The sequence below is a fragment of the Balaenoptera acutorostrata genome, chromosome 2 (genome assembly GCF_949987535.1).
Source record: "Balaenoptera acutorostrata chromosome 2, mBalAcu1.1, whole genome shotgun sequence".
NCBI classification, from domain to species: Eukaryota; Metazoa; Chordata; class Mammalia; order Artiodactyla; family Balaenopteridae; genus Balaenoptera; species Balaenoptera acutorostrata.
The window spans coordinates 67,405,567-67,430,289 of record NC_080065.1 but is presented as its reverse complement, the minus strand read 5'-3'; the positions used below and the strand labels follow the sequence as shown (position 1 = coordinate 67,430,289).

Below are 24,723 nucleotides of genomic sequence, written 5' to 3'. Positions count from 1 at the left end.
AGAAGGGCCTTCATCAAAAAGTCTACAAACAATAAATGCTGGAGAGGGTGTGGAGAAAAGGGAACCCTCTTGCACTGTTGGTGGGAATGTAAATTGATACAGCCACTATGGAGAACAGTATGGAGGTTCCTTAAAAAGCTAAAAATAGAACTACCATACGACCCAGCAATACCAGTACCGGGCATATACCTGAGAAAACTATAATTCAAAAAGTCATGTACCACAATGTTCATTGCAGCACTATTTACAATAGCCAGGACATGGAAGCAACCTAGGTGTCCATCGACAGATGAATGGATAAAGAAGATGTGGCACATATATACAATGGAATATTACTCAGCCATAAAAAGAAATGAAATTGAGTTATTTGTAGTGAGGTGGATGGACCTAGAGTCTGTCATACAGAGTAAAGTAAGTCAGAAAGAGAAAAACAAATACAGTATGCTAACACATATATATGGAATCTAAAAAAAAAGATTTTGAAGAACTTAGGGGCAGGACTGGAATAAAGATGTAGACATGGAGAGTGTACTTGAGGACACAGGGAGAGGGAGGGGTGGGCTGGGACAAGGTGAGAGAGTGGCATGGACTTACATACACTACCAAATGTAAAATAGCTAGTGGATAGCAGCCACATAGCACAGGGAGATCAGCTCGGTGCTTTGTGTTCACCTAGAGAGGTGGGATAGGGAGGGTGGGAGGGAGACACAAGAGGGAGGGGATATGGGGATATGTGTATACATATGGCTGATTCACTTTGTTATACAGCAGAAGCTAACACACCACTGTAGAGCAATTATACTCCAATAAAGATGCTGAAGAAAAAAAAGTATAATTTTTGCAAAAAAAAATCAAATATAACAAACTCTGAATAAACACTATGTACATAGTCTATCCAGGGAAATAACTATGATAACTAAAAGCCATCTCCATCACCCCAAGCCAATAATAGCCAAGGTAACCTGGAAAAGATCATAGTTTGGAAGAGAAGAAAAAGATTAAGTAATTTACTCAAGGTTGAGGGGCGATAAAGTGGTGGAGGCAAGATTCACGTAGTCTGACTCCACAAGCCACACTCTTACTCACTACTGACAATTACGAAAGGCATGGGGCCAGTTACAGACTGCATGAGCTAACAGGAGGAAAAACAACCAGCCCCTACACTCATGCACAGCTGGTGGAAAGTCACCTGACACAGCCTCTCCAGAAAACTGCCTGGCATTTTCTAGGAAAGCTGAAAACATCCACATCCTGTAACTCAGCAATTCCTCCCCTACCTATATACTCTTGAGAAACTCAGGCACATGTATAAGGCATGTGCAAAAAGGTTGATAGTGTATCCTTTGTACAAGCAAAAACTGGAAAGAATCCACAAGAATGAAAAAAACTGTAAAATGAAATACAATGTAGCAATAACAAAAAAACTACTAAGGTAACACATGTAATATCTGATAAATCCCATGTACAAAATGGTAAACAAAGAAGCAAGACCCAAAAGGATACATACAATATACTTACATTTATATACTTTTTAAGGTAGTACAACTGTATCTAAAAGCAAGGGAATTATTACCTTAAAGTCTGGATTATGGTTACCTCCAGAGGGAAGGGGCCCTTCTGTGAGCAGTGCTGTATTTCCTAACCTGGGTGGTTGTCTCATATTACACTGTAAATTTCTGTTTTATGCATTTTTTCCTCCACTATTTTATAATTTTTTTAAAAATCACTCAGTTTTGGCTCAAGGAAGTTCCTTAATTCTAGCCCAGAGGCCTTCTCTAGTGGCCAGATAGTTGGACTGTAAGTACATTAGCATACATATATAAGTTTATCTCCCAATCTACAACCAAATTTTTACAAAAGCTATTAACAGAAGTTCAAGTAATAAATTTATCAGCCAGATAAATTCCCCTCTGCTTTTTTAAATCAGAGAAATGGTCTATATCGTAAAACCTGCAACATCTACTACTCTGTGTGATATGTAACATTGATAAACCCATAGTCAGTCTGTATAAAGCTGTGCATTGCCCAGCCTGAAGGTAGCGGGCCTGATGGCAGTGGCACTACAACACAAAAGCCTTTGATTTCAGACTAACTACCAGTATCCAAAGGATGACTCCTAGGTAGTGACTGGGGAACATGTGACACTCATCACAACAGGGAAAAACCCAGCAAGAATAGGGTAAAGGAAGATGAGATCCATTTCAGCCACACTGAATTTGAGTGCCTTGTCCAATGAAGAGTTGGAAGCAAGAGCCTGGAGCTCAGAAGAGAGGTGCAGCCCGGACCAGACCTCTGGATGTCATCAGCCCAAAAGTGGTTGGTGAGGTAAAGAATGGGTCCCAAGAAAATGCCTGAGATGCAAACTATCATTTCTCATTTTTTTTTTTGCATGCCAGTTCATACACTACGGTTAACTTTGGCAGTAGGCCAGAGCATATTTCTAACTGCACAAAGTAGGAGTTGTATACTATCAGCTCTGCTCCTTAGATTGAGTTCCAGGTAAATATAAAATAGCACATTACATCTGATAAAGCTTAAAAGCAAGTAACCTTACTATTTGTAGGTAGGTTCAACTGCCTGCAGCTAGATAAAAAGTGCTTCTCAAGGGTAAAAAAATCATTTAGAGCCATCCAACAGTAATGCAAACTCCTGGAGAGAAAGGCTTACTGATTAAGCAAATGTCAAGTTAGCACAAAGTTATGCAGTCAGAATGAGGTATTAAAAGGTACTTTGGAGACATTTGGGTTTTAAGAATTTTTGTTGATATTGTAGCTGGTTGCAGAAGTTTGTAAAAAACAAAGAGAATGAGTTATTACTTAGGCAAAGGGTTCTACTTGTGCTTAACAGAACAAGGGAGTCTAATAGCTCCAAAGGGCCCTTAAACCTAAGATTTTAAGCAGAGCCCAAGTAAGTCTATAAATGGGCAAATCTGCTCACAAATTGCCAGAGGCAAGATCAATAAAACTATGATTCACAAATTATACTTACCTGGAAGACTGGTTATAAACATTCCTAATGCTTATTAAAAAGAGAGTTTTGGGGCTTCCCTGGTGGCGCAGTGGTTGAGAATCTGCCTGCTAATGCAGAGGACACGGGTTCGAGCCCTGGTCTGGGAAGATCCCACATGCCGCGGAGCAACTGGGCCCATGAGCCACAACTACTGAGCCTGCGCGTCTGGAGCCTGTGCTCCGCAACAAGAGAGGCCGTGATAGTGAGAGGCCCGCGCACCGCAATGAAGAGTGGCCCCCGCTTGCCACAACTAGAGAAAGCCCTCGCACAGAAACGAAGACCCAACACAGCCAAAAAAAATAAATAAATAATAAAAGTAAGTAAATTAAAAAAAAAAAAGTTTTGTACTAGCCAGCTATCATTTCCCTTTCACTCTCGAACTTTCCTCTAAACTAGATATGACAATCCCATAATCATTCGTGTTTAACTTCAAATCCCTAGAGGAAATTTGTAAAACCCTTTGGTATCCATGCATGTGTTGACTTTTATTCTGCTATCTGTACACTGTCCACATGCATGCCTGTCACTGGGTCTATCTTCAACCCTAAACTGCTAAAGCCCATGGACAGAAACTATCTGGATCCCTCCACAGCACAGAGTGCCAAGTAGCCACCTGAGAAAATTATAACTAGTAATTTAACATATAAAATTAGGAGGAAAATGTTTTTCTAGTACAATTACTTGAGGACACAACCCATCAGATAGCCTCATTATAAACCATACATGATTACTCATATTTAAAGATTCCTTGAACATCTATCATTTGTTCTTTTTTTTTTAAATTAATTAATTAATTTATTTATTTTTGGTTGCATTGGGTCTTCGTTGCTGCGCACAGGCTTTCTCTAGTTGCCGCGAGTGGGGGCTACTCTTCGTTGTGGTGCACAGGCTCCTCATTGCGGTGGCTTCTCTTGTTGTGGAGCATAGGCTTTAGGTGCACAGGCCCAGTAGTTGTGGCTCGTGGGCTGTAGAGCGCAGGCTCAGCAGTTGTGGTGCACGGGCTTAGTTGCTCCGCAGCATGGGGGATCTTCGTGGACCAGGGCCTGAACCTGTGTCCCCTGCACTGGCAGGCGGATTCTTAACCACTGCACCACGAGGGAAGTCCCTATCATTCATTCTTCACCTACAAAGTACTTACCACAAGTCCAATGAAAACGTTCCCTTTTTTTTTGTCTTTAACATTTTCCTTATTTTCACAGATACACAGAAGATAGCTGGTAGAAGTATCAGTCATTATCTCATCGACATTAACAGCATCATCCAGCTTGACTAAAGGATTTACATGTAATAATTATTAAAGAAAAACAAATGCTACATTCCCATTAGCTTTTCTCCCTTAAAATAATGGTTCCTTTTCCTGGGCATTTTTGCTTTATGCAAAACTCTTCCATATAGCATTTATTCTTCTTATTTATTCTGATCAGTTACATGCCTTATCTTCCCTAAGATATAAGATTCATGAGAACAGACAACTATTATCCAATCAAAGGCAGAAGGCAAAGGTATCCAAAGAACAGTTTTAAAAAATGCTATTTAAAACAAAGCCCTTGTAACATTTAAGAAAAACAATTCCTATTCGAAAAGGATATCTTCTCCAATAAGGGTAGACTTTGTATAAAGAGCAGTTAATTTCCGGGAAAAGACTGAACTTTTGTTGTCCCCAATGGCTTTTAACGCAGCTGTTTCAGTTTGTTTCACAACTCCCACCTTCAACAAAAGTAAGAAATACTGCATATCAAATATGATGGAAAATTTGTTAACAAAACATTAATTCTAGATTTTGAAAGGTTAATTCTGAAACATATAAAATAAACAAATTAGTCCACAATGTCCAGAGGTAGGGCTTAAGTAATAAGTACCACAAGGACCTTGCAAGTGTGGATAAATCACTAAGAAACACTCCATCACAGAGTTGAAAAACTTTTTACCCTAAATATCTAATATGTTAAAAACTCAAGGAGCTATACTGCCAATAATTATGACAAATTTTAATTTCTCCAAAATACCAAATTCCAAAACCAGTTATAGCCTACCATCTTAGAAAACATTTCCCTCTCTGGAAGAGACTCCAATCCCCTTTTCCCACAAGTTGAAGCCAAAGCTGACCTTATATCCCTTGGCCACAAGGCGGCGTACGTGAACAAACAGCCGGTGAGTAGGTATGCTTGCTGTCATAAAGTTGTGATCTAAATGGCAATAGATATTGAGCTCCCGGGCTGCAATCTAAAAAATTCAAGAAGAAAATATCAATAAATTTCTACTTCCAGATTCCCTGTGCAGTGTTTGTTCACTTTGTTAAAAATCCATCAAGGTGTACATTTAGGATCTGTGCACTTTTCCGTGCCGTTATGTCAATAAAAAGTTTAAAAGACATTTCCTGTGTAGAAGCCTATGGTTTTATCTTTTTTTTAACAGTGTCCATGGCCTAACCTCAAAGCCAACATCTATATTTATGAACAACTCAGAAAAATATGACAGGTTTTCTTTTATGTCCTTAGATCTATCAAAACCTTAAAAGTGCTGAGCTTTCCCTGCACAATACAGAGAGCATGAGACTGAAATAGAATAAGAATTTGCTACTTAGCACATGCAAATAACTGAAAATTAGGAGATACCACAGAGTATACGTAAATGATGAACCTCCTTGGACAGAGGGCATCTTTGAGGAAGTGAGAAGAGAACCCCCTGGTCTGGTTAGCTACTTAATGATGCATGAATGATAGGAATGCAGAATCAGGCAGCACCACCTGGTTTTTCTACAAAGTCCCAGGGCCTAGATATTGCCCATTGGAGCCACGGGATTGGAGTCATTCCTACACTCTCACTCCCCTATATCACCTGTCTCTGAACTGTATTAGTTCATCACTGCAGGGCAAGAAGACGTCAGTCGTTACTGTGGTCAAGGCTGAATTCAGCACTCAACCTAGAGAGAAGGCAGAGAACAGCACTTCCTTTCACCCCTTCATCTACAGGAGGCCAACCACGTGGTTCCTGTCCTCAGGAAACACGCGGATGCTGTTTCAAAGTCTAATTTCATGACACAGAAGAGAGCATCATGCCATCTGAACTGGAGAACACCACTTTCCTGCCACAGGACTTAGGACACCAGAAGAACAGAAGTTGGCCAGGTCTCCACTTCCCATCCATGAGGTGGCAGACGAGCCACCTCATCACTCTCTGAAGATGTACTATCCAACCAGGCCTAAAACTAAGGGATCATCACAATCATTCATGACTTCAAAAGCACCATCAGCAATACCAAGCCTAAGCTTGCCCCTAAATGCTCAAATTTACTTTTAACCTTCTTAACTTAGGCCTACATCAAACACCCCAAATTAAATACAAACCCAACTTAGACTAAGATAGCAAGACAGCTGACATACAGAGACCTGTAAGACTTCACACACTTGTTGGTGGCTGGCAGAGTTAATGTGCTCTTCCACTGAGATTTAACTATGTTCCTGGCTATGAAAATTCATAAATTAAGGGTAAAAAGAGGAATTTCTGTACATCTCAATTTTTTTTTTTCTTGCTTGAGTCTTCATTAGGAATACTCACATGATTATGGTTCATTCACAATTGACTTTCGATGGATGAAAGGTACTGGGCCAGCACCATGGAGAATAAACACGAACATTCCAATAGGGACCCCTCACTTCCTTCCCCACAAATCTAGCATCCACCAAGTTTGTTTGTGTCTATTTTTAGTTTTTACTTTAAATGAAAGTATTTTTGAAGGTAACTGATCACATTAGCTTCTCCGTAGGTCAGAAAATGAAATAAAAACACTGGAAAATATTTAAGGCTGGACAAAAAAACAGGAAACAGTATCTGAAAAAACAACTTACCTCTGCATCTTCCCCAAAGAATCTATACTTATATCCACATTCCACACACAAAATTGCATCTTTCTGCTGCTGCTTCATTTCTAAGTACTGTAATTCTAAGGGGGTGTAGATGCTTTTGGTCCGTTTGTTAGATGGTTTAGAATCAGAAGTTTTCTGTAAGTTTTCATAATTGCTATGTGATGATCCAAAATGACTGAGTGTCTTGTCCTGGCAACCAAAAGATATTTATAGTTTAAAAAGTATTAACTGTAATAATAGTTCCAGAACGTAAATTTGGCACAAAGCTAATTGGTGAATCCAAGTGAAAAGTTTACAAGAGTATATCATATATTAGGCAAATTTTCTTGCAGGTTTGGAATTTTTTCAAAGTGACTTAAAAAAGTGAGCCAAACTAAACTACTGCATAATTATTTGAGCAAATTTTGAAAGCCTAAACTAGAAAAGCTTTCTATATTTCTTTTTAAATTGGATTTCATTAAACAAATTATAATTAACCATTTTCTTTTCTTTATTCCCAGATATGTAAGGCACAAAAAGTCATCAGGCATCGATCTGTCTCTCTCAGCGGTAAGGCAAAACCATTTTCAACAAGCATGCCAGCAGCTAAAGCTGCACTTAATGTTTAAATTTCCAAGTACAGTCTAAAAGATAGTATATTCCATAATCTTTATTCCAAGAAAGAATCACAATTTGTTTGGTAAAGAGAGATGAGAAACAGCTTTTGGAAAGCATAAAGCACAAGGTTACATTTTCAACATTAGTATTCCTGATATCCACCTGTCTGTATGAAAACCATAATTAAATCCAGTTCACAGCTTAAAGCAAATTCCTTGCTTCTGAGACTTATTAAGGTAAAATGAAACAAATCTGTACAATTGATGACATAAAAATTCATATTTTAAGGCAAGGCAAGAAAAATCTAAACATAAAATTTTTCTCTCCCCATTTTGGCCCCCTCCCTCCCCTTCAGTGTGCATTGTGCATCTATCTGCCTTATGCTTAGGTTTAGCAGAAATACCTGCTCAACCATTAAGATCAATTTTCCTCCTTCTGGTGCCAGCCTTATAACTCCTTGGAAGTTAACATTTCTTTCGCAATCCTGTAAGGGGTCACGATGACCCCCCGCTCGCCTCGTACACACAGACATCTATGGTGAACTTTATATACAAAGCCAACATACCATTTTCCTTAAAGATAGCCATTGGTGCATAACATACCGGTCAGACGACCTGGGGAGATACTGGGCACCTAATGGAAGTTTCCTTAGCTTAAATACTTACTTCTGACCTTATTAATGTTACTAGCTATATTACTTATATTCTGCCTATTTTATAAGATAATTGTTTCTTGCGTTACCAAATGTATGACTGAGCCTCCAATAAAATTAATAATGATTAGGCAACTTAAAACAACTGACAAAATATACAGTCCTATATGATCAATGATGTTAATAGTGTAACTCGATATATGGGAAGAAGCAACAAGAGGGAATCTTTTTTTAGACCGTAACAGACTATAAGACAGGTGGTTCAGAGGCTTTCAGCTACTGTTAACAGGGCCTAGTCCAGTAACAGCACAGTGAGTGGCCTATCAACAAAATCCTTGCCTGACCTGAAAATGAGTATTCCTAGCGCCACAGGACAGATTGATCACAAAACGCCTCCCAAACCTTGGTTGAAATTAAGACCGAAAGGGAACCGATTATAAAATAAAGACTGTTGGCCCATCACCCAATTCTACAAGAATGAAGTCATTAGCTACTGTGGTCGCTGACCTATATTACACCCTGAAAGGAATTTAGGAAGAAGACCAGGATGAGGCACTTTGTGAAACTTGCCCTCAGACAGTTATATATTTTCAGGAGAAATTTTTTTATAAACCTGGATTCTTGCATCATCCCATACTTAGAAAAGCACTAAAATCATTAACTAAGATGTCTGTTCCTTGTGACTAGCAGCAACCTTCTACCGAGATGTGTGCTTGAGTGCACATACCCCCTTTGCCAAATTCACATATATGCTGGCCTCCCCCTTTACTTCTTTGGAACAGTTCTCAGAGCTCTCTGAGAGACTATCTCCCGGGTTATAATCCTCAGGTTGGCTCAAATAAAATTTTTCACTTCTTTCTTAGATTGACTATTGATTAATTATTTTTGTCAACAGGATAAATCCAGCTTCTAATTAACTGTCACTGGGTCACTGCCAACATTTAAAAACTTACAGCTACCCCTGAAATTAAAAATATGGCCTAAAAGACTAGTGACCAGCAGAGGCAGAGAAGAGAGAAAGAGAAATGTCTTATATGGCCCCGGGAGGGGACCACAGTCCAAGGAAAGCCCAGAAAGACGTTCTTTACAGTTGCAGTTGCTAAAGGTTTAAAAAATTCAGCTTAGCTGGAATAGCAGGTAGAGACACAGTTTATCTGAATAGCGTAGCCAAGCAAACCTCCAAAGATGAGCAATGAGATCTGGTAAGGTATGGACAGGCGTGGCAGGAGAAAAGTGGGTAATATACCAGGTTGGAGAATGCATTTGCTTTTAATTATGATGGATTTTCTACTTCATTTCCCTGACTGTTATCTAAAATCCAGGAAAACCACATATTGCAAAACTTAATGAATACTTAAAAAAATATATTTCCTGGAAAAAGAAAGTTCTTACTTTATACCTTATTCATATATGGAATGAAAGTAGGAATCCAGCAAATAGTTTTAACCATATGGGATACGAATAAACAAGTCAATCTGAATACTTGAGTATTAAGCAACTTTTTTTCCCCACCATTTGGGTAAAAATATTTCTCAGATACATTCTTTTTCATATTCCCAGAGACAGCATTCTGAACTCAATTTAACTTTGTCTTGACAATTGAGGATGATCAGAATAATAAAATGTGAATTTCAGGACCTATTTCTAGGTGTCCCTTCTAACTGGTTACTTCTAAGGTGCTGTGAATCAGAAATGCCAAGTTGGTCATTTTATGTATAAACCAACAGTAAATCTCACGAGACCCTAGGATAAATTCTCCAATTAATAAAGTGAACATATATAGACAAACTTTTTGACCTCTATACTTTATGACCACTACACTCAGGTGAACTGCTTCTAAGTATTAAAAAAAGATTAAAAATAAAAACAAAGCAACTTTTTTTCTGATGATGTAAAATAAGTCAATGGATCTTATGGCCTGGCTGAAGGAGGAGTTCATGAATCTGGACTTTGTGGGAAGGAGTGTGAACTTCTGAAAATTAGATACAAAACTGTGTTGGTCTGAGTATTTTTCTGAGTAATGAATCCATAGTTTTCATTAGATTTAAATGACTCATAAGAAAAAAGTAAAGAACTAGTTCTCTAATTCCATGGTTTTCGATCATGGCTACACATTAAAATGAGAGCTTAATTTTAAATGATATCCATGCCCAGTTTTCCATGAAAACTAACTAAACATGATTCTGAAGAAGGGTTCTTACTATTGGTATTTTTTTTTATTGACGTATAGTTGACATACAATATTATGTTAGTTTCAGGTGTACAACATAGTGATCTGATAATCAAATACATTATGAAGTGATCATAAGTCCAGTAACTAACTGTCACCATATAAAATTATGACAGTAAGGTGATTCTAATTTAAAGCTGGCTGAGAACCACTCATTCTGACTTACAGATTTCAATGATGGATCAAGAGTTAAATTCCCTGATTTTGCAATGGTGAAAAATACTAATAATCACAAAAGAAAGTAAGAAGAAGTAAGGAAGCCATATACATTTGGTTAAACTCTGAATTTATTATATCAGCCAAGCTTTCAACTAAAAACCTCAAAACATCTCTATAAATTATTCCCTGTGATTTTCCAGGCTAATCATGGAAACTATAGGGAGGACTATAAGAAACTGTGCTTGTATTATCAATAAAGAATACCCCCAAGTCAGTGGCTCCTAATCCAGGCTGTACATCAGAATCTGCTGGGAGGTTTTTTTGGTTTTGTGTTGTTTTAATAAAACCAATTCATCCTGCCTTAATACATAGTAAATCACAATCTCCAGGAATTAAAAAAAAAAAAAACACTAAAAAGCAAAAGCTCCCGCAGCTAATTTGGATGATCAGCCAAGTCTGGGAACCAGTGCCCTGAGTGAACCCACAAACCTAATGGCACTTCAGAACCTACAGTTCCAAGTAACTGAATATTCATCTATATAAGAGTTACATACCTTTTGACTAGTTTGAGATTTGGAATCTTCAGAAGAAACTGCATTCTTTGCACGTAGAAGATTGATATCATCAAAATCAGTACATTTTGGCAGAACTGCAAATCTCTTCTGAAGAGACTCTGTCTGGACTCTATTTTGAGGAAGGGCAGAATCGCAGCAGAATTCTTTCAATTTTTCCAGAGACTTTAAAACGATCCTGGTCCTCAGATGTTTCTTTGGCTCTTAGCAAGTCAGAAGAAAATATAACAATAGTATTTTATCTCATTATGTCAATTCATAATTAGCATAGGATTTTTAAAGAGGGAGCTTCTCACTAAAGCAATGAATCTAACTATAATGTGAGAAGGAAATAAAGAAACCTCGGGTTCAGGGTGAAGATGGCATATTGAAACATAGATCTAATTTCACTTGGTCCTGAAACCCCATTAAAAACTACAACAGGGCAGAGAGAAAAGAAAGGGTGACAACTGCAAGCAAAATATCTGAAGCTAGAAGGATAAATGGATAAGCAATAACCAATTTAGCATACCTGAAAGCTAAACCCTAAATCAGTAATATATAAAACCAGGAACCAATCCTACTTACAACACAAAATGCTTATTAAATGGCTCAAGAATCAGGGCACCAGTGGCTCTGGAAATGGAAAAAAGGGAGGTTCTAAAATAAACAGAACTGTTTCAAAACAATTTAATCCCTAGACCGCTACCCCACTCCAAACTCAAGGGTAACTGTCCTCCTTCTACCTCAGAAGAAGACTGGAGATTTCTCTGGAAAAGGCAAAACAGGCACAGGTGAGATGCAGTACTGTGCCTGAGCCATAAGAATGATGTGAATACAGGCTTACTGTATGCAGAGAAACCAGCCTCTTCTCCCCAGCTCTCAGAACACAGGCAGCCAGAGCTCTCCCTCCAGGCAGGAGCTCACAAGGCTCTGGACTGGGGAAACTGACCAGCTCCATGGGAAAGACCTAAAGACACTGACACCAGGAATTCACCAAGGAAACCAGATCACCACCCCCAGGACATGTGCCTTCCTGCCTCCACAGCTTTGCTCATGCTATTCTTTCTCCCCAGAATGCCCTTGACCCCAATTTTCACACGGCAAATTGTACTCATTTCGTCAAGACCCATCTCAAAACTACTTTTTCATGGAATTCTGCTAATTCTCCCAGTTCAAAGTCATCTTTTCTTTCTCTATGTTCCTATAACAAGATCGCATCTCTCCACAGCACTTATCACACTCTGCCAATTAGCAGTTATTAATAAGCAAGCAACCCATAAAATAAGGGAAACTATCATGTATTGGGTATCTACTATATGCCAGAATACATCTTTTCACTCTTTAGAGCAATACTATTAGGTAATTACTATTTAATATAAAGAAACTGGGACTGCATTTATTATCTCTTACTTTCCCATTAAAGCAAAAACACTCTGAGGGCAAGAGTTGGGTTTTGTTCATTTCTAAAAGTTTAAATATTTCCATATTAATATTCAAACCTCTTTTTAGATCTATACTTTATCCTGTCTCCTGTTAACCTTGTAGCTAGAAAAATGTATATTTGAAATCTCTTTTCAAATGTATATATTCATCTTATTTACTGTTATTCTCCCCTTTTCAGGATGTATACTTGAATCACTCTTCAAACATATACTGTAAGTTTTTATATTATATAAGGACTTCCCCCCTATCGATACAAAAAAGCTTTCCCGGGATGGGGGTGGGGTGTAAGTCTTAGAATTGCACTCATGTGAAAAAAGAATATCTAAAACTGAAGTATTAAAAACTAAGGTGAAGTAGCCATGGACTCTTCTAGCTAGTGAATGCTCTGCTCTTTTCTTCCCATTATTTATTTTTTTAAGTAAACAGTAAAGTTCATATTTCAAAAAATTCCATGTCTATGGCCTTATTTCCACAAACTTCAGGGTTTGCTCAGCTAGATGTGCGACGACTTAGCGTGCATGTGGGAAGAGCCCTTGATGGCTCACTTTCTTGCCCTCCTCCTTACCATCCTTCCCCACCCTACCCTACTCTCACCACTGCCAAGGAAGATTCCGCCATGAAGCTCCATCCTTGAGATATGCTCAATACAGAAAGGTTTTTGTCGGTTCAGAAAGATCCTGGATTGAGACCATGCTTCTGTACAACCTCTCTGCTACCCTTCCACATCTCTTAAAGTTTTTTCTCTCCTTTTTCTGTGTAGCCATCTTTCATCCTTAGGCTACAATGACTTTCTATGAGAGCACCACAGCTCAAGAGTTAGGAAAGAAGGTGTCCCACACTTGTTCATTTTTATCAAGCCATTATGATTCCTGAACTATAAAATAAGAGAAAGAACTGGTACACAAGCAATTACTCAAAATTACAATTTTTTCTTAATGCTCCTACGACCATCATATCTTGAGCCATCTAAAAGAAAACCAGGGGGAAATATGAACATGTTATCTGCGGAAGAATGAAGCTTACACGGGAAAACCAAAATCTTCCATTGCCTTCCTCACAGATACCTAAGAGAGATTCTAACACCTCATAAGGCCCTCAAGGAAAAAAACTAAATTGGAAGGCTTCTCAAGTGCAAAGCCCCCAAGAGCTACGAAACCCTCATGCCTAAGAAGGGACACAGATATAGGCACCAGTCTCTCCATGAGGTCTTGAGGAAGACTGTAACTACTGTGAAAAACCTGGCTCATGGAAAACTGAGTACTATGAAAATTAAAAGGGAAACCTCCTAAAATGGAGTTGGGAGGCCAGCAGGGAGAGCTCTCCTGGACATACCACCCAGCATCAATACAGATCCCAACAGGAAGAGACTTACCTTGCATCTCCTACAGAAGTGACACTAGTTTACTACCACCAGCAGGAGGAAGATTTTCTCCTTGCCTGGCAACAGTTCAACCAATGAGACTGTCACAACTCAGCCAAAGAAAAGCCACTATACTTTGTACTCCCAGTTTCCTCCAATGACCCTCCCAAATTCCTCTTCTCCTCTATAAAAGAGTTTCCTCTCCTTTGCCTTGCTGAACTTGCATGCGGTTTGCCACAGTTGCATGTCCTAAGTTGCAGTTCTTAGCTGCTCCCAGATAAATCCATTTTGCTGGTAAAATAATTGGCTGTTCTCCTGTTTTAGTTTAACAGTACCCAAATAAACCTTAACCTCCATATTCTGCTCCTATACTTAAAAGCTCACTTATACTATTTCCTTTTCTAAAGATGCCATGAAATGAACTATCAAATTGCCACAATATGAGATTAAGACTTGCCAGCATTATCACTAAAGTCCCTGAGCCCTTAAGAGGATATACCCTAGAAACAAGGCCATTGGTTGCTGTCCCAACATGTTAAATAGACCAAAAACTTCTCGCTAAAAATATTTCACTGAATTAACACCTTCACTGTTTGAGCTTTAATTTTTTGTGTACCATAAAATGGAAATACATAATAGTTACTTTCTCTACTCAGGCTTCCTCCTCTAGGCCTAGGTTATGAAGGATCACGGAGGTAGAAGAATTATCATATTTTAAATAAAGAATTTTAATCTAGAAGAAAGCACAGAGTAGCTGCTGAAATATAAATATGTGCCACTATCAACAGATTTTTTAAAATCTGTATAAGAATCTGTTTTACAGATAAAATAATTCATCTTAAAAAAAGGAAAAAAAGAAAAACCTTTGGAATATTACAAACGTTTTAAATCAGTTAAATTAAACACAATGTTCAGACAAAACCAATCTATAATGAAGTCAGGATAGTGGTTATCCTTGGTGGGGGGAAGGGGTTGTTAGCAGGAGGGAGCACAGAGAGGTTTCTGGGGGTCCTAGTAATATAGTTTCTTGATCTAAGTGACGGTTATATAGGTGACTTCAGTTTGTGAAATTTATCAAGCTTATGATTCTCTACATGTGTTAAACATCTATAATGAATTAAAAACAACAACAAATCCATGTTCATAGATCTCAGGGTCTCAAGAATTCTCTGTTTGGGAAGATAACTTACAGCCAATGTTTTTGAGGGTTTAAGCTCAAAAGAAGATATTTAAGCTTAGGCAGATAAAAATAATACGCAAGTCAAGGAGGAGAGTCTTAAAAAGAAAAATAAATAGACTTAAGAGGCAGTTTCAAATCTTGTCTAACAACAGAAACCCAGGTAAAGGGCAGAAATTCCTCTTCTTTTAAAAGACTTATTTTTTAATCTTAGTGCCCTTGTTTTTAAATATTCATTCCAAATTGGGGCATGTTGTTTTAAACGTCAAAAGGTGATTCTTTTTTTAAGAGCATAAAATGAAAATGGAAAGTTTGTTGGATAAAATTTCTTACCCTGTATAATAGGCAGTCATTACAGAATGCAAAAATGGGAATTTGGGGAATGGCATATTTGATTCCATGAACAAATTTGATTTTTTCACTAAAACTAAGTAGCTTTATACTCAGCCATAAAAAAAAAAAAAAAATGAAATAATGCCATTAGCAGCAACATGGATGGACCTAGAGATTATCATACTAAGTGAAGTTAGACAAAGACAAATATCATATGATATCACTTATATGTGGAATCTAAAATGTGATACAAATGAACTTATTTACAAAAACAGAAACAGACTCACAGAGTTAGAAAACAAACTTATCGTTACCAAAGGGCAAAGGCCGGGGTGGGGGGTGGTGGCACAGTGTGGACAAATTAGGAGTTTGGGATTAGCAGATATAAACTACTATATGTAAAACAGATAAACAATGAGGACCTACTGTATAGCAAGGGACCTATACTCAATATTTTGTAATAACCTATAAGGGAAAAAAATCTGAAAAAAAAAAAAAATGTATGACTGAATCACTTTGCTGTACACCGGAATCTAACACAACATTGTAAATCAACTATACTTCAATTAAAACAAAATTCTAAATAACTAAGTAGCTTTGATGTTAGGATATTAATTGCAGTGTGTAATAATTATAAATATTAATCGATGTCTTTTATAAAATGGTCTAGGGTAAACTAGAAACTATATGAATTTAAGGCAAATTTCAATTTGAACTTTCTGGATATGGTTTAAAGGTATAATATCTGATACATTTCCTGGGTCTTTTTAAAAAATTGTATCTTATTTTTATATACTCTGGCTATATTTTATAATATCTTTAATTGATTTTGGAAAGTCCACATTTATATAGTATTAAGATAATGGATATTTGTATTTATCAAAATGCATTTGAGACAGAGTTCTACACTATGTTTATCTGTAATTAAAATAAGAATAATAACAAAAAGTCAAGTCTGAATCTGGGGAGATTTTATTTACCAAAGGTACTTACCACATATATATATTCCATCCCATATGTTTTTCCTATGTGATGCTGACACTCCTGCACTGAAAGGTGGGATCCATGTTCCTTCCCCTTGAACCCACGCAGGCCTTTGTAACTAATTCAACCAACAGAGTATGGCAGAAGTGACACTATATAAACTTCCAAAGCTAGACTGTGAAAGACAATACAGCTTCTGTCTGGCTCTCTCTCAGGATACTCATTCTCGGAAACCAGCCACCATGCTATGAGGAAGCTCAAATTAGCCCACACAGAGAGACAAGAGGAGCCAGCTCATACTGGTAAGTGAAATCTTCAAGAACTTTGTGAGCCAGTTGTAAAACACAGCTATTATGTTACAGTATATAAACTTACAATTAAATGAATTACATTAAAAACAAAGGCAATGAATACTCAGACCTCACTGCTTCCTAAAACTTTTATTACATTTTACTACTATCTATAATCTAAAGATTATTAACATTGTCTCTGCATGGTGTAAATACTATATAATGGTGTGCTACTGCAACTATGCATCCTTTCCCAACTCTAGAAAAGTCAAGGCTTAAGAACGGGGCTACTCTAGACCTTCTCTTCCAAAGCTTAAAAACAATCCCTAAAAAGATCAAACTGATCCACAAGGAATTTAACTACTTGCCAGAACAAAATTCAACATTCTTTAAAGAAACACAAATCCCAGCACACAACAACACAAAGTTCAAAATACTTATTATCAGGACTTCCCTGGTGCCGCAGTGGTTGGGAGTCCACCTGCCGATGCAGGGCACAGGGGTTCCATCCCTGGTCCAGGAAGATCCCACATGCCATGAAGCAACGAAGCCCGTGAACCACAACTACTGAGCCTGCGTTCTAGAGCCCGTAAGCCACAACTACTGAGCCCACACACCACAACTACTGAAGCCCATGTGCCCAGAGCCCGTGCTCTGCAACAAGAGAAGCCACCGCAATGAGAAGCATGCACACAGCAAGGAAGAGTAGCCCCCGCTCGCTGCAACTAGAGAAAGCCCGCAAGCAGCAACGAAGACCCAACGCAGCCAAAAATAAATAAATTTAAAAAACAAAAAAACAAAATGCAATCCAAATAATTAATTACTAAACTTGCAAAAAGTAGAAAAATCAGTCAAGGTGTACAAAACCAGAAATGATAGAGATGACAGAATTAGCATATAATGACATGAAAACACATAAACATGTTCCATATAATCAAGAATGAAAAGGAAAAAATAAAGAGGAGCAGAATGGAAGGTTTTTGTTTGGTAACAGCTTTACTGAAATACAATTCACATAGAAAAATGGGAGATTTTTTAAAAAGAACAATATAGAACTTCTAGAGATGAAATACACAATATCTAAACTGAACATTTCACTGAATTAAATTTATGTCATATTAGATACTACAGGAAAAAAATATCACTGAACTTGAAAATACAGCAGGAGAATCAATCCAAAATGAAGCAGAAGGGGAAATAATACTGGAAAATAAATGAAAACAGCTTCCTTATTTGAGGGATAATGTTAAGTAATCTAGCATCCCTATTAATAAACTCTCAGAAGAAGAGAAAGGGAAGAGACAGAAAAAAAATTTGAGAAAAAAGTGGCCAAAAAATTCTTCCAAATTTGATGAAAACTAGAAACCCATGGAACTCAAGAAGCTTTAAATGAACTCCAAACAGGATAAAGATTAACGAAGAAATAAAAATTTTTTTAAATACTAGACTAAGGCCCATCAAAATCAAATGTGGGCAAACCAGTGATAAATACAAAATCGTAAAAGCAGCCAGAGGAAAAAAGACATATTAGGGAAATCAACACCATAATTAAAAAACACCAAAAACACCTTGATGTCACAAATGCTAAAGGTTAAGAACCTTTGAAAGAATACTATAACTCCCTTTCTTCTTAAATATAGGACTTTTCTAATATATACTTTACCTAGTTTACTGTGACTTCTCTTCTTTTAGAGATATATATTTGAATTTCTTTTCAAATGTATGTTTTACCTTTTTATTATTATTCAATTTGTTTTCAAAACACTTATTTAAATCACTTTTCAAATGTATCAAGTTTCCTTGTGAGTATAAAAGCTTCCTTCCCCTGTGGATCCTAGGTATAAAAAAGAGCTTATAACTTGAAGAATTAAGAACTGAAGTGGGGCTTCCCTGGTGGCGCAGTGGTTGAGAATCTGCCTGCCAATGCAGGGGACACGGGTTCGAGCCCTGGTCTGGGAAGATCCCACATGCCGCGGAGCGACTAAGCCCGTGAGCCACAATTGCTGAGGCTGCACGTCTGGAGCCTGTGCTCCGCAACGGGAGAGGCCACGATAGTGAGAGGCCCGCGCACCGCGATGAAGAGTGGTCCCCACTTGCCGCAACTAGAGAAAGCCCTCACACAGAAACGAAGACCCAACACAGCCATAAATAAATAAATAAAATTTTAAAAAAAACACAAAAAAAACAAAAACAAAAAAACAAAAAAAACAAGTCTCTTTAAAAAAAAAAAAAAAGAACTGAAGTGGATCCATATAATGACATATTATTCAACAATAAAAAGGAATGATGTAATTTAGAGTACTCAAAATCATAGAAAGTAGAATGGTGATGGCCAGGGACTGGGGGAGGGGGGAATGTGGAGCTATTATTTAATGGCTATAGAGTTTCAATTCTGCAAGATGAAAAGAATTCCAGAGATGGATGGATGTAATGGTTGTACAAAATTATGAATGCACTTAATTGAACTGTACACTTAAAAATGGTTAAGATGAAAATTTTATGTTCCGTGTACTTTACCACAATAAAAAGAAATTAAATCAAAACAACTTTTGAAAGGAAGGAGGTACCAATACATGCTACAACATGGTTGAACCTTGGAAACATTATGCTAAGTGAAAGAAACCAGACAAAAAGGCCACATACTGTACGATTCCATTTATATGACATGTTCAGAATAGGCAAATCTATAGACAGAAAATAGATACGTGGTTGCTTAGGTCGGTGAAGGGGGCGCTGATTGGGGAAAATGGGAAGTGACTGCTATTGGGTACTGAGTTTCCTTTGGGGGTGATGAAAATGTTCTAAAATTGACTTAATGAGGGCTGCACAATTCTGTGAATATACTAAAAGTCATTGAATTGTACATGGTAAATGGGTGAATTGTATAACATGTGATTATATCTTAATAATCTGTTATTTTAAAAAAAAAACCCGAGATGGAGCAATCACCCAGGGTTTGACTGGGGAAAGCTCTTTCTTCTTCCTGAGTGTGATTTTTACCAAGTAGCAAAGGTCTTATTTCAAAACATTCCAAGTCTGTTGCCCCTTTTCCACCTCAGCTCTCCTGGGTGCCTGGAAGAGTTCCTTAAGTGTGGTAACCCTCAATCCTCACCTATCACCCACCTCTTCTAAAAAGGAGGACAGCAAGGGTTGTTTGGAAGAATAAAAGAACTACAAAAAGCCTGTAGAACAATGGAAGGCAAACAGAGGGTTCATTAACAGTTTGACGAATTTACTGAAAAACTGAATAGATCAGGTCCCTGTAGAGTAATGAAGCAAAGAAAGGTAGACAACCCTGGAAAATGCAAATTCTGTCAAGTCATGCCTCTAGTCATGGCCCCTTCAGGTAGGAGAAAAAGGGTACCATCAGATTTATCCTTCTCTTTAACCATACGTCTCCATTTCTATAGTTATTTCATACTAAGGCTTTCATGTTAACCCTAAATCCAAATTTTACCTCTTGATCCACTAAATTGAAACTTTTTTTTTTGGTTTTGTCTCATTTTCTTTACCATTTCCTGGGGATAATGAAGAAAGAAGCATTTTCTGTCCTCCCCTATCACAAATTGTCTGAGGCCAAAAACTAGAGAAAAATCTGCTCAACCATCTGTATCCAATACCTCCTCTAGAAGTCCAACAGCTCAGGAATAGTGGTTTTACCCAAAACCCTTTAGCATACAGAAAAAGCAGCTCCATGATTAAAAAGGACAGGGTAGATCTACATGTCCTGACATTGAAAATTGTTCAAAATGTTCTGCTAAGTGGAAAAAAACAGTTGCAAATTAGTATATATAGTATAATACAATTTATAAAATATTATTATTAGTTAACTAATTTTGGGGTCTATTTGAGTACATATAAATGTGTATAAACAGAAAAACCTGGAAGAATGCACAGCACCCCCAAAAATTAGCAGTAGCCCTTACTGAAAGGGAGAGATTATGAGGTCTTTTACTGTCCACCTTCTACATTTCTGTATTGTTTGAAATTTTTATAACAAGAACGTTTTACTTTTATAATCAAGACAAAAATTTGCTAGAGGGAATAAGAGAGAAAATTGGGAGAACTACAGCCAAATTGCAGAACTCCAGCTCTTACCTCCACTCCCCCAACCTCTTACCCACAACAACCCTTATGAAGGGGCCAGTCTACTCAAGCACAATGGAGACCTTTCTCCACAAAGGAAAAAATGGCCCAATACTCCAACAGTCTCCTCTGTCCTCAGGAGAATGCGAGAATATCAGAGTCATGACTTGTAAGAATGAAGAAAAATTGCCCCAGAACTCACCAGGGTTCCTAGACATTACTGAATCACTTCCTTCTTCCTTTTCTTGGACTTTCTTTGCTTTCTTTTTAACAGGCCCATCACTCTCCAGTGGTCTCTTTTTACTTCTGTCGATTTCTGCAACCTATGTTAGAAAATGATATTATCTCTAACCTCAAAACTTGATGTATGCAAAATAATTTAAACCTTACTTCTGAATGACAGCAAGGTTCTTGCCATCCACCCTTCATAGAATCATCTATTTAGAGTTATGGGTGAACTGTTTTACCATCTTCAAAGACAAGGTGGAGACTGGCAGGTCATGAGCCTCAGCACCTCAAGCCCTCCTAGAATTAGAACCAAGGCTGCTACTTTTCTTCACTTGATCAGCCTTCCCCTATCTCAGATTATGAATCACCCTACTGACCTATGTTAAATAGAATACCTTTAAGAAAAAAACCTAATATTTAGAAAAGTTGAATTTAGACAGATAATTTAAAACAGTATCATTTTTGAAATGTTAATTGTCATTTAACTGTTTCACATTCAAACTCGGTTTATGTTCACCACTGAAAATGCCACAAGATTATGGACTATATGCTGGCAGAAAACCTGTCAAAAACTTAAGTCCTTCACCAAATAACCTCTAAATGGTAGGCATAAAATAAAATCTTGGTGAATTCATGAAAATGTAGGCTATGGTCAAAAAACAAAGACAGGAGAGGAACAATCATCTATGGAAGAAATATAAATTAAGGGAAGATTTTGAAGCAACAGGAAGCGTCCATCACATCACATCACTAGCCATCACATCTGTATCATCTTAAGAAACTTTATCCACCCAAATTGTGTATCAGACTTTATAACCTGAACTACAAGGGGTACAGTCACCAGGGAACTGCACAACACGACTTTGACCCGTAAACGCTTGAAATACTCAGCAAGACTGTTGCAGCCTTAAAAACTAGAGATTTAACAGCAGTTTTCGTCTAGTCAGCTAACCAAACACATACAAATAATAAATAATGCTCCTCTTCAACCCTCAATCCAGAAAAAAAAAGGGGGGGCGGGGAGAGGATGGAGATTAAAATATGTATCCTTTGACTCTAACCTCATCAGAATGAGCTCAGGTCTGCCATTAAGAGCCGGTGTGACCTTAGCCTCAAATCTATTACCCCAAGTGTAATATTACCCTAAAATGTCTGAACTCCACCTAGGACGTATGCGGCCCTGCCTCTTCCCTCTTTCTCCTTCCTGAGCCCGACCCCTTTCCCGCCTGGCCAAGTCATCTCGCATATTCTCGCGCACAGTCCCCGCCTCCTCCCGCTCCACCCACAAGCACCGCCCCCGCCCGTATGGTCGCGCCCACTCCCCGATGGCCCCACCCCGTCCTGGACCGAACCCACCACGTGTGGCGGCAACTGAGGCGGGAGAGTGGACGCTAGGGGCGCTGCGGAGTCAGAGTCAGGATCCCCCTTCTCGGCTGCACCCGTTGCGGAGGAGGTGGATTTCAGGCTTCCCGTAGAGTGGAAGAATCTGCTCAAAACCGCCTGCCTTGCAGGGCCTGGGCCGGCGGGAGCGGCGCCACGAGAGGCCGGCTTCCGGCGCGACATCGCGGGGCAGGCAGCCACAGCCCGAGAGCAGGGCCGAGCTGGGAGCGCGAGCCCGCGACCGCCGTTCCCAGGGCGTCTGCGGGCGCGAGCACGTCGCGACCCTGCGGTGCGCCGGGGCGTGGGGCGGGACGAGGGCGGGGTCTCGCCTGCACAAATAGGACTGAGGGGGCGGGTGGCCAAAATTTCGCGCCAAACTAGCGGGTAATCCCCGTGTCAGTGTGATGTGCTAGCTCGGAAGTGTTTTCTGCAGCTATCATGGTTCGTCCGCTAAACTGCATCGTCGCTGTGTCCCAGAACATGGGCATCGGCAAGAACGGGGACCTGCCCTGGCCCCCGCTCAGGTACCTGCTGGGCCGGGGGTGGGTCGAGTGTGTTGGATCGGAGCTTAATCGGGGCACCTGGGCCGGGCCGGGTCGACGCTGCGAGAAGGGGTCGGACTCGTGACCTGAGTTGGCGCGAGGTATGCTTAGACTTCCTTCCGCGTCAGGAGCCTGGCGGCTAGTTACTGATTTCCGTCCCGCTCCAGCTGCCCCGCTAGGCCTTTTCCCCCCGCGTCCTACCCCAGAGCAAAGTCCCATTCCTGGAGGTCCCCCCAGCGCACCGTTTGTCGGGTGCGTTAGAGCTGAAGCCCACGGGATCACATTCTGAGTAACTCTATGTGTTTCTCTAACTTGTAGGAATGAATACAGGTATTTCCAAAGAATGACCACAACCTCTTCAGTAGAAGGTAATGTGGGATTTTTAAGTGATTCAAATTTGCGAAGGGTCTTGCCTAAGAAAGCTTACCAGTGCAAATTTTACTTAAATTAAAAGCTTTTCATGTTAGTCTGGGACCTTTTGTCCTAACATAAATGTGTATGCAGTTCCCAAGATTCATTAAACATTTTTTTTTTTGAAAAAATTTCTTTGAAATTTTATGTGGGCGCGCGTACAGCTCAGGTATTGGGCAAAATTGGAAGCTAGGTAGAGGCTTCTGTGGACGTTAGAGCTGGCAAAGGAAACCAGGACAGGCCTTTGAAATAGCTGCTGGAAGAGATGATAGTGCCTGAAAGTCAATGGAGAGGACAAAAGTCCAAAAAGCGGTTACAAGATACTCAATTTGGAGATTAGAAAGTTAAAGGTGATGCAGGAAGGCATCAAGGATGAACTCTCAGATTTTCAGTTTGAGTCTGGGTGACATGGAGAATAAAGGAGTGGGGAATAGCGTGCAGCTGTAATGATGATGATTTTAAAGTGCTTGTAGGATATCCGGGGCAATTTCAGGCACAGGGAACTAGGTGAATTGAGCCACTGGAGAGAAGAGGATAACCAAGGATAAGAATGTGGGCATGAGGGAGAAAAAACTTAAGAGACGTGTGTGTTTATTCATTAGAGGAGGAATAGCAGAGTAAACAGGGAAACAGTAAATCAGAAGGGAGCAGATGCAGCATAACTATAACAGGACAGATAAAAGGTACTTCAATTTGGCCCTTGAGTCACTAGTGGAGACATGATGGCAAAAACTTGAAGCTAAAAAATTGACATGAACCACTCTCAAGAATCCTAAGTATGACCTGCTAATAGGAAGAGCATCCCATGCCTGACCTATTTGCTGGTTTTCAGTAAATATAGTATTACTTGGATGAACGAATGAAAGGGTACCAAGGATGTCTTGGCTTTTTTTTTTTTTTTTTAACGTCTCCCTATGTCCTTCACTCATCATCTCTACCTTAGTTGTTAGGTCAGGTCTGTGCCATTTTCCTCATCAGAATTCCTCACCTATTAACTCCATTATCTTTAATAGTTGATATCTCCTTATTGAACACGTAAAGCTCTGTCTTTGAAAATATAGTGCATATTGTATAAGGGTACTCTGAATTATAGGGGGTTTTTTGTTTGTTTATTCTTGGAGGAAAAATTTTTTTTCCAACATTTGGAGGTAATATTTGGTAAGAGTAGTGAAGCAAAATCTGAAAAATGCTTAGTCTTACGACTTGCAGTTGTAAATTTAGTGTTTTTGTTTAAATAAAATCAAACTAATGATGATTCTTTAAGAAAACAGATACAGGGACTTCCCTAGTGGCACAGTGGTTAAGAATCTGCCTGCCAATGCAGGGGACACGGGTTCGATCCCTGGTCCGGGAAGATCCCACATGCCACGGAGCGACTAAGCCCGTGCGCCACAACTGCTGAGCCTGCGCTCTAGAGCCTGC

At 39.0% G+C, this 24,723-nt stretch overlaps 2 protein-coding genes across 6 annotated transcripts in view; one reads left to right on the top strand and one right to left on the bottom strand.

Moving 5' to 3' along the window:
• MSH3 (mutS homolog 3) overlaps nt 1-22,531 on the bottom strand; it is a 191,087-nt gene extending 168,556 nt beyond the window's left edge. For both annotated transcript variants that reach the window (XM_057540254.1, XM_007179766.2), the window contains exons 1-7: nt 22,325-22,531; nt 20,943-21,063; nt 11,068-11,288; nt 6,858-7,064; nt 5,116-5,232; nt 4,599-4,716; nt 4,148-4,293 (exon numbers count right to left, since the gene is read on the bottom strand). In XM_057540254.1, coding sequence (XP_057396237.1) covers nt 4,148-4,293; nt 4,599-4,716; nt 5,116-5,232; nt 6,858-7,064; nt 11,068-11,288; nt 20,943-21,063; nt 22,325-22,531 — 1,137 coding nt within the window. The remainder of the gene's footprint in view (nt 1-4,147; nt 4,294-4,598; nt 4,717-5,115; nt 5,233-6,857; nt 7,065-11,067; nt 11,289-20,942; nt 21,064-22,324) is intronic.
• DHFR (dihydrofolate reductase) overlaps nt 22,516-24,723 on the top strand; it is a 28,754-nt gene continuing 26,546 nt past the window's right edge. For 2 of the 4 annotated variants that reach the window (XM_057540257.1, XM_007179768.2), the window contains exons 1-2: nt 22,671-22,872; nt 23,209-23,258. In XM_057540257.1, coding sequence (XP_057396240.1) covers nt 22,787-22,872; nt 23,209-23,258 — 136 coding nt within the window. In that variant the 5' untranslated portion in view covers nt 22,671-22,786. Of the gene's footprint in view, nt 22,638-22,670; nt 22,873-23,208; nt 23,259-24,723 lie in introns of those variants that run through there. The other 2 variants (XM_057540255.1, XM_057540256.1) reach the window with 2 other exon arrangements.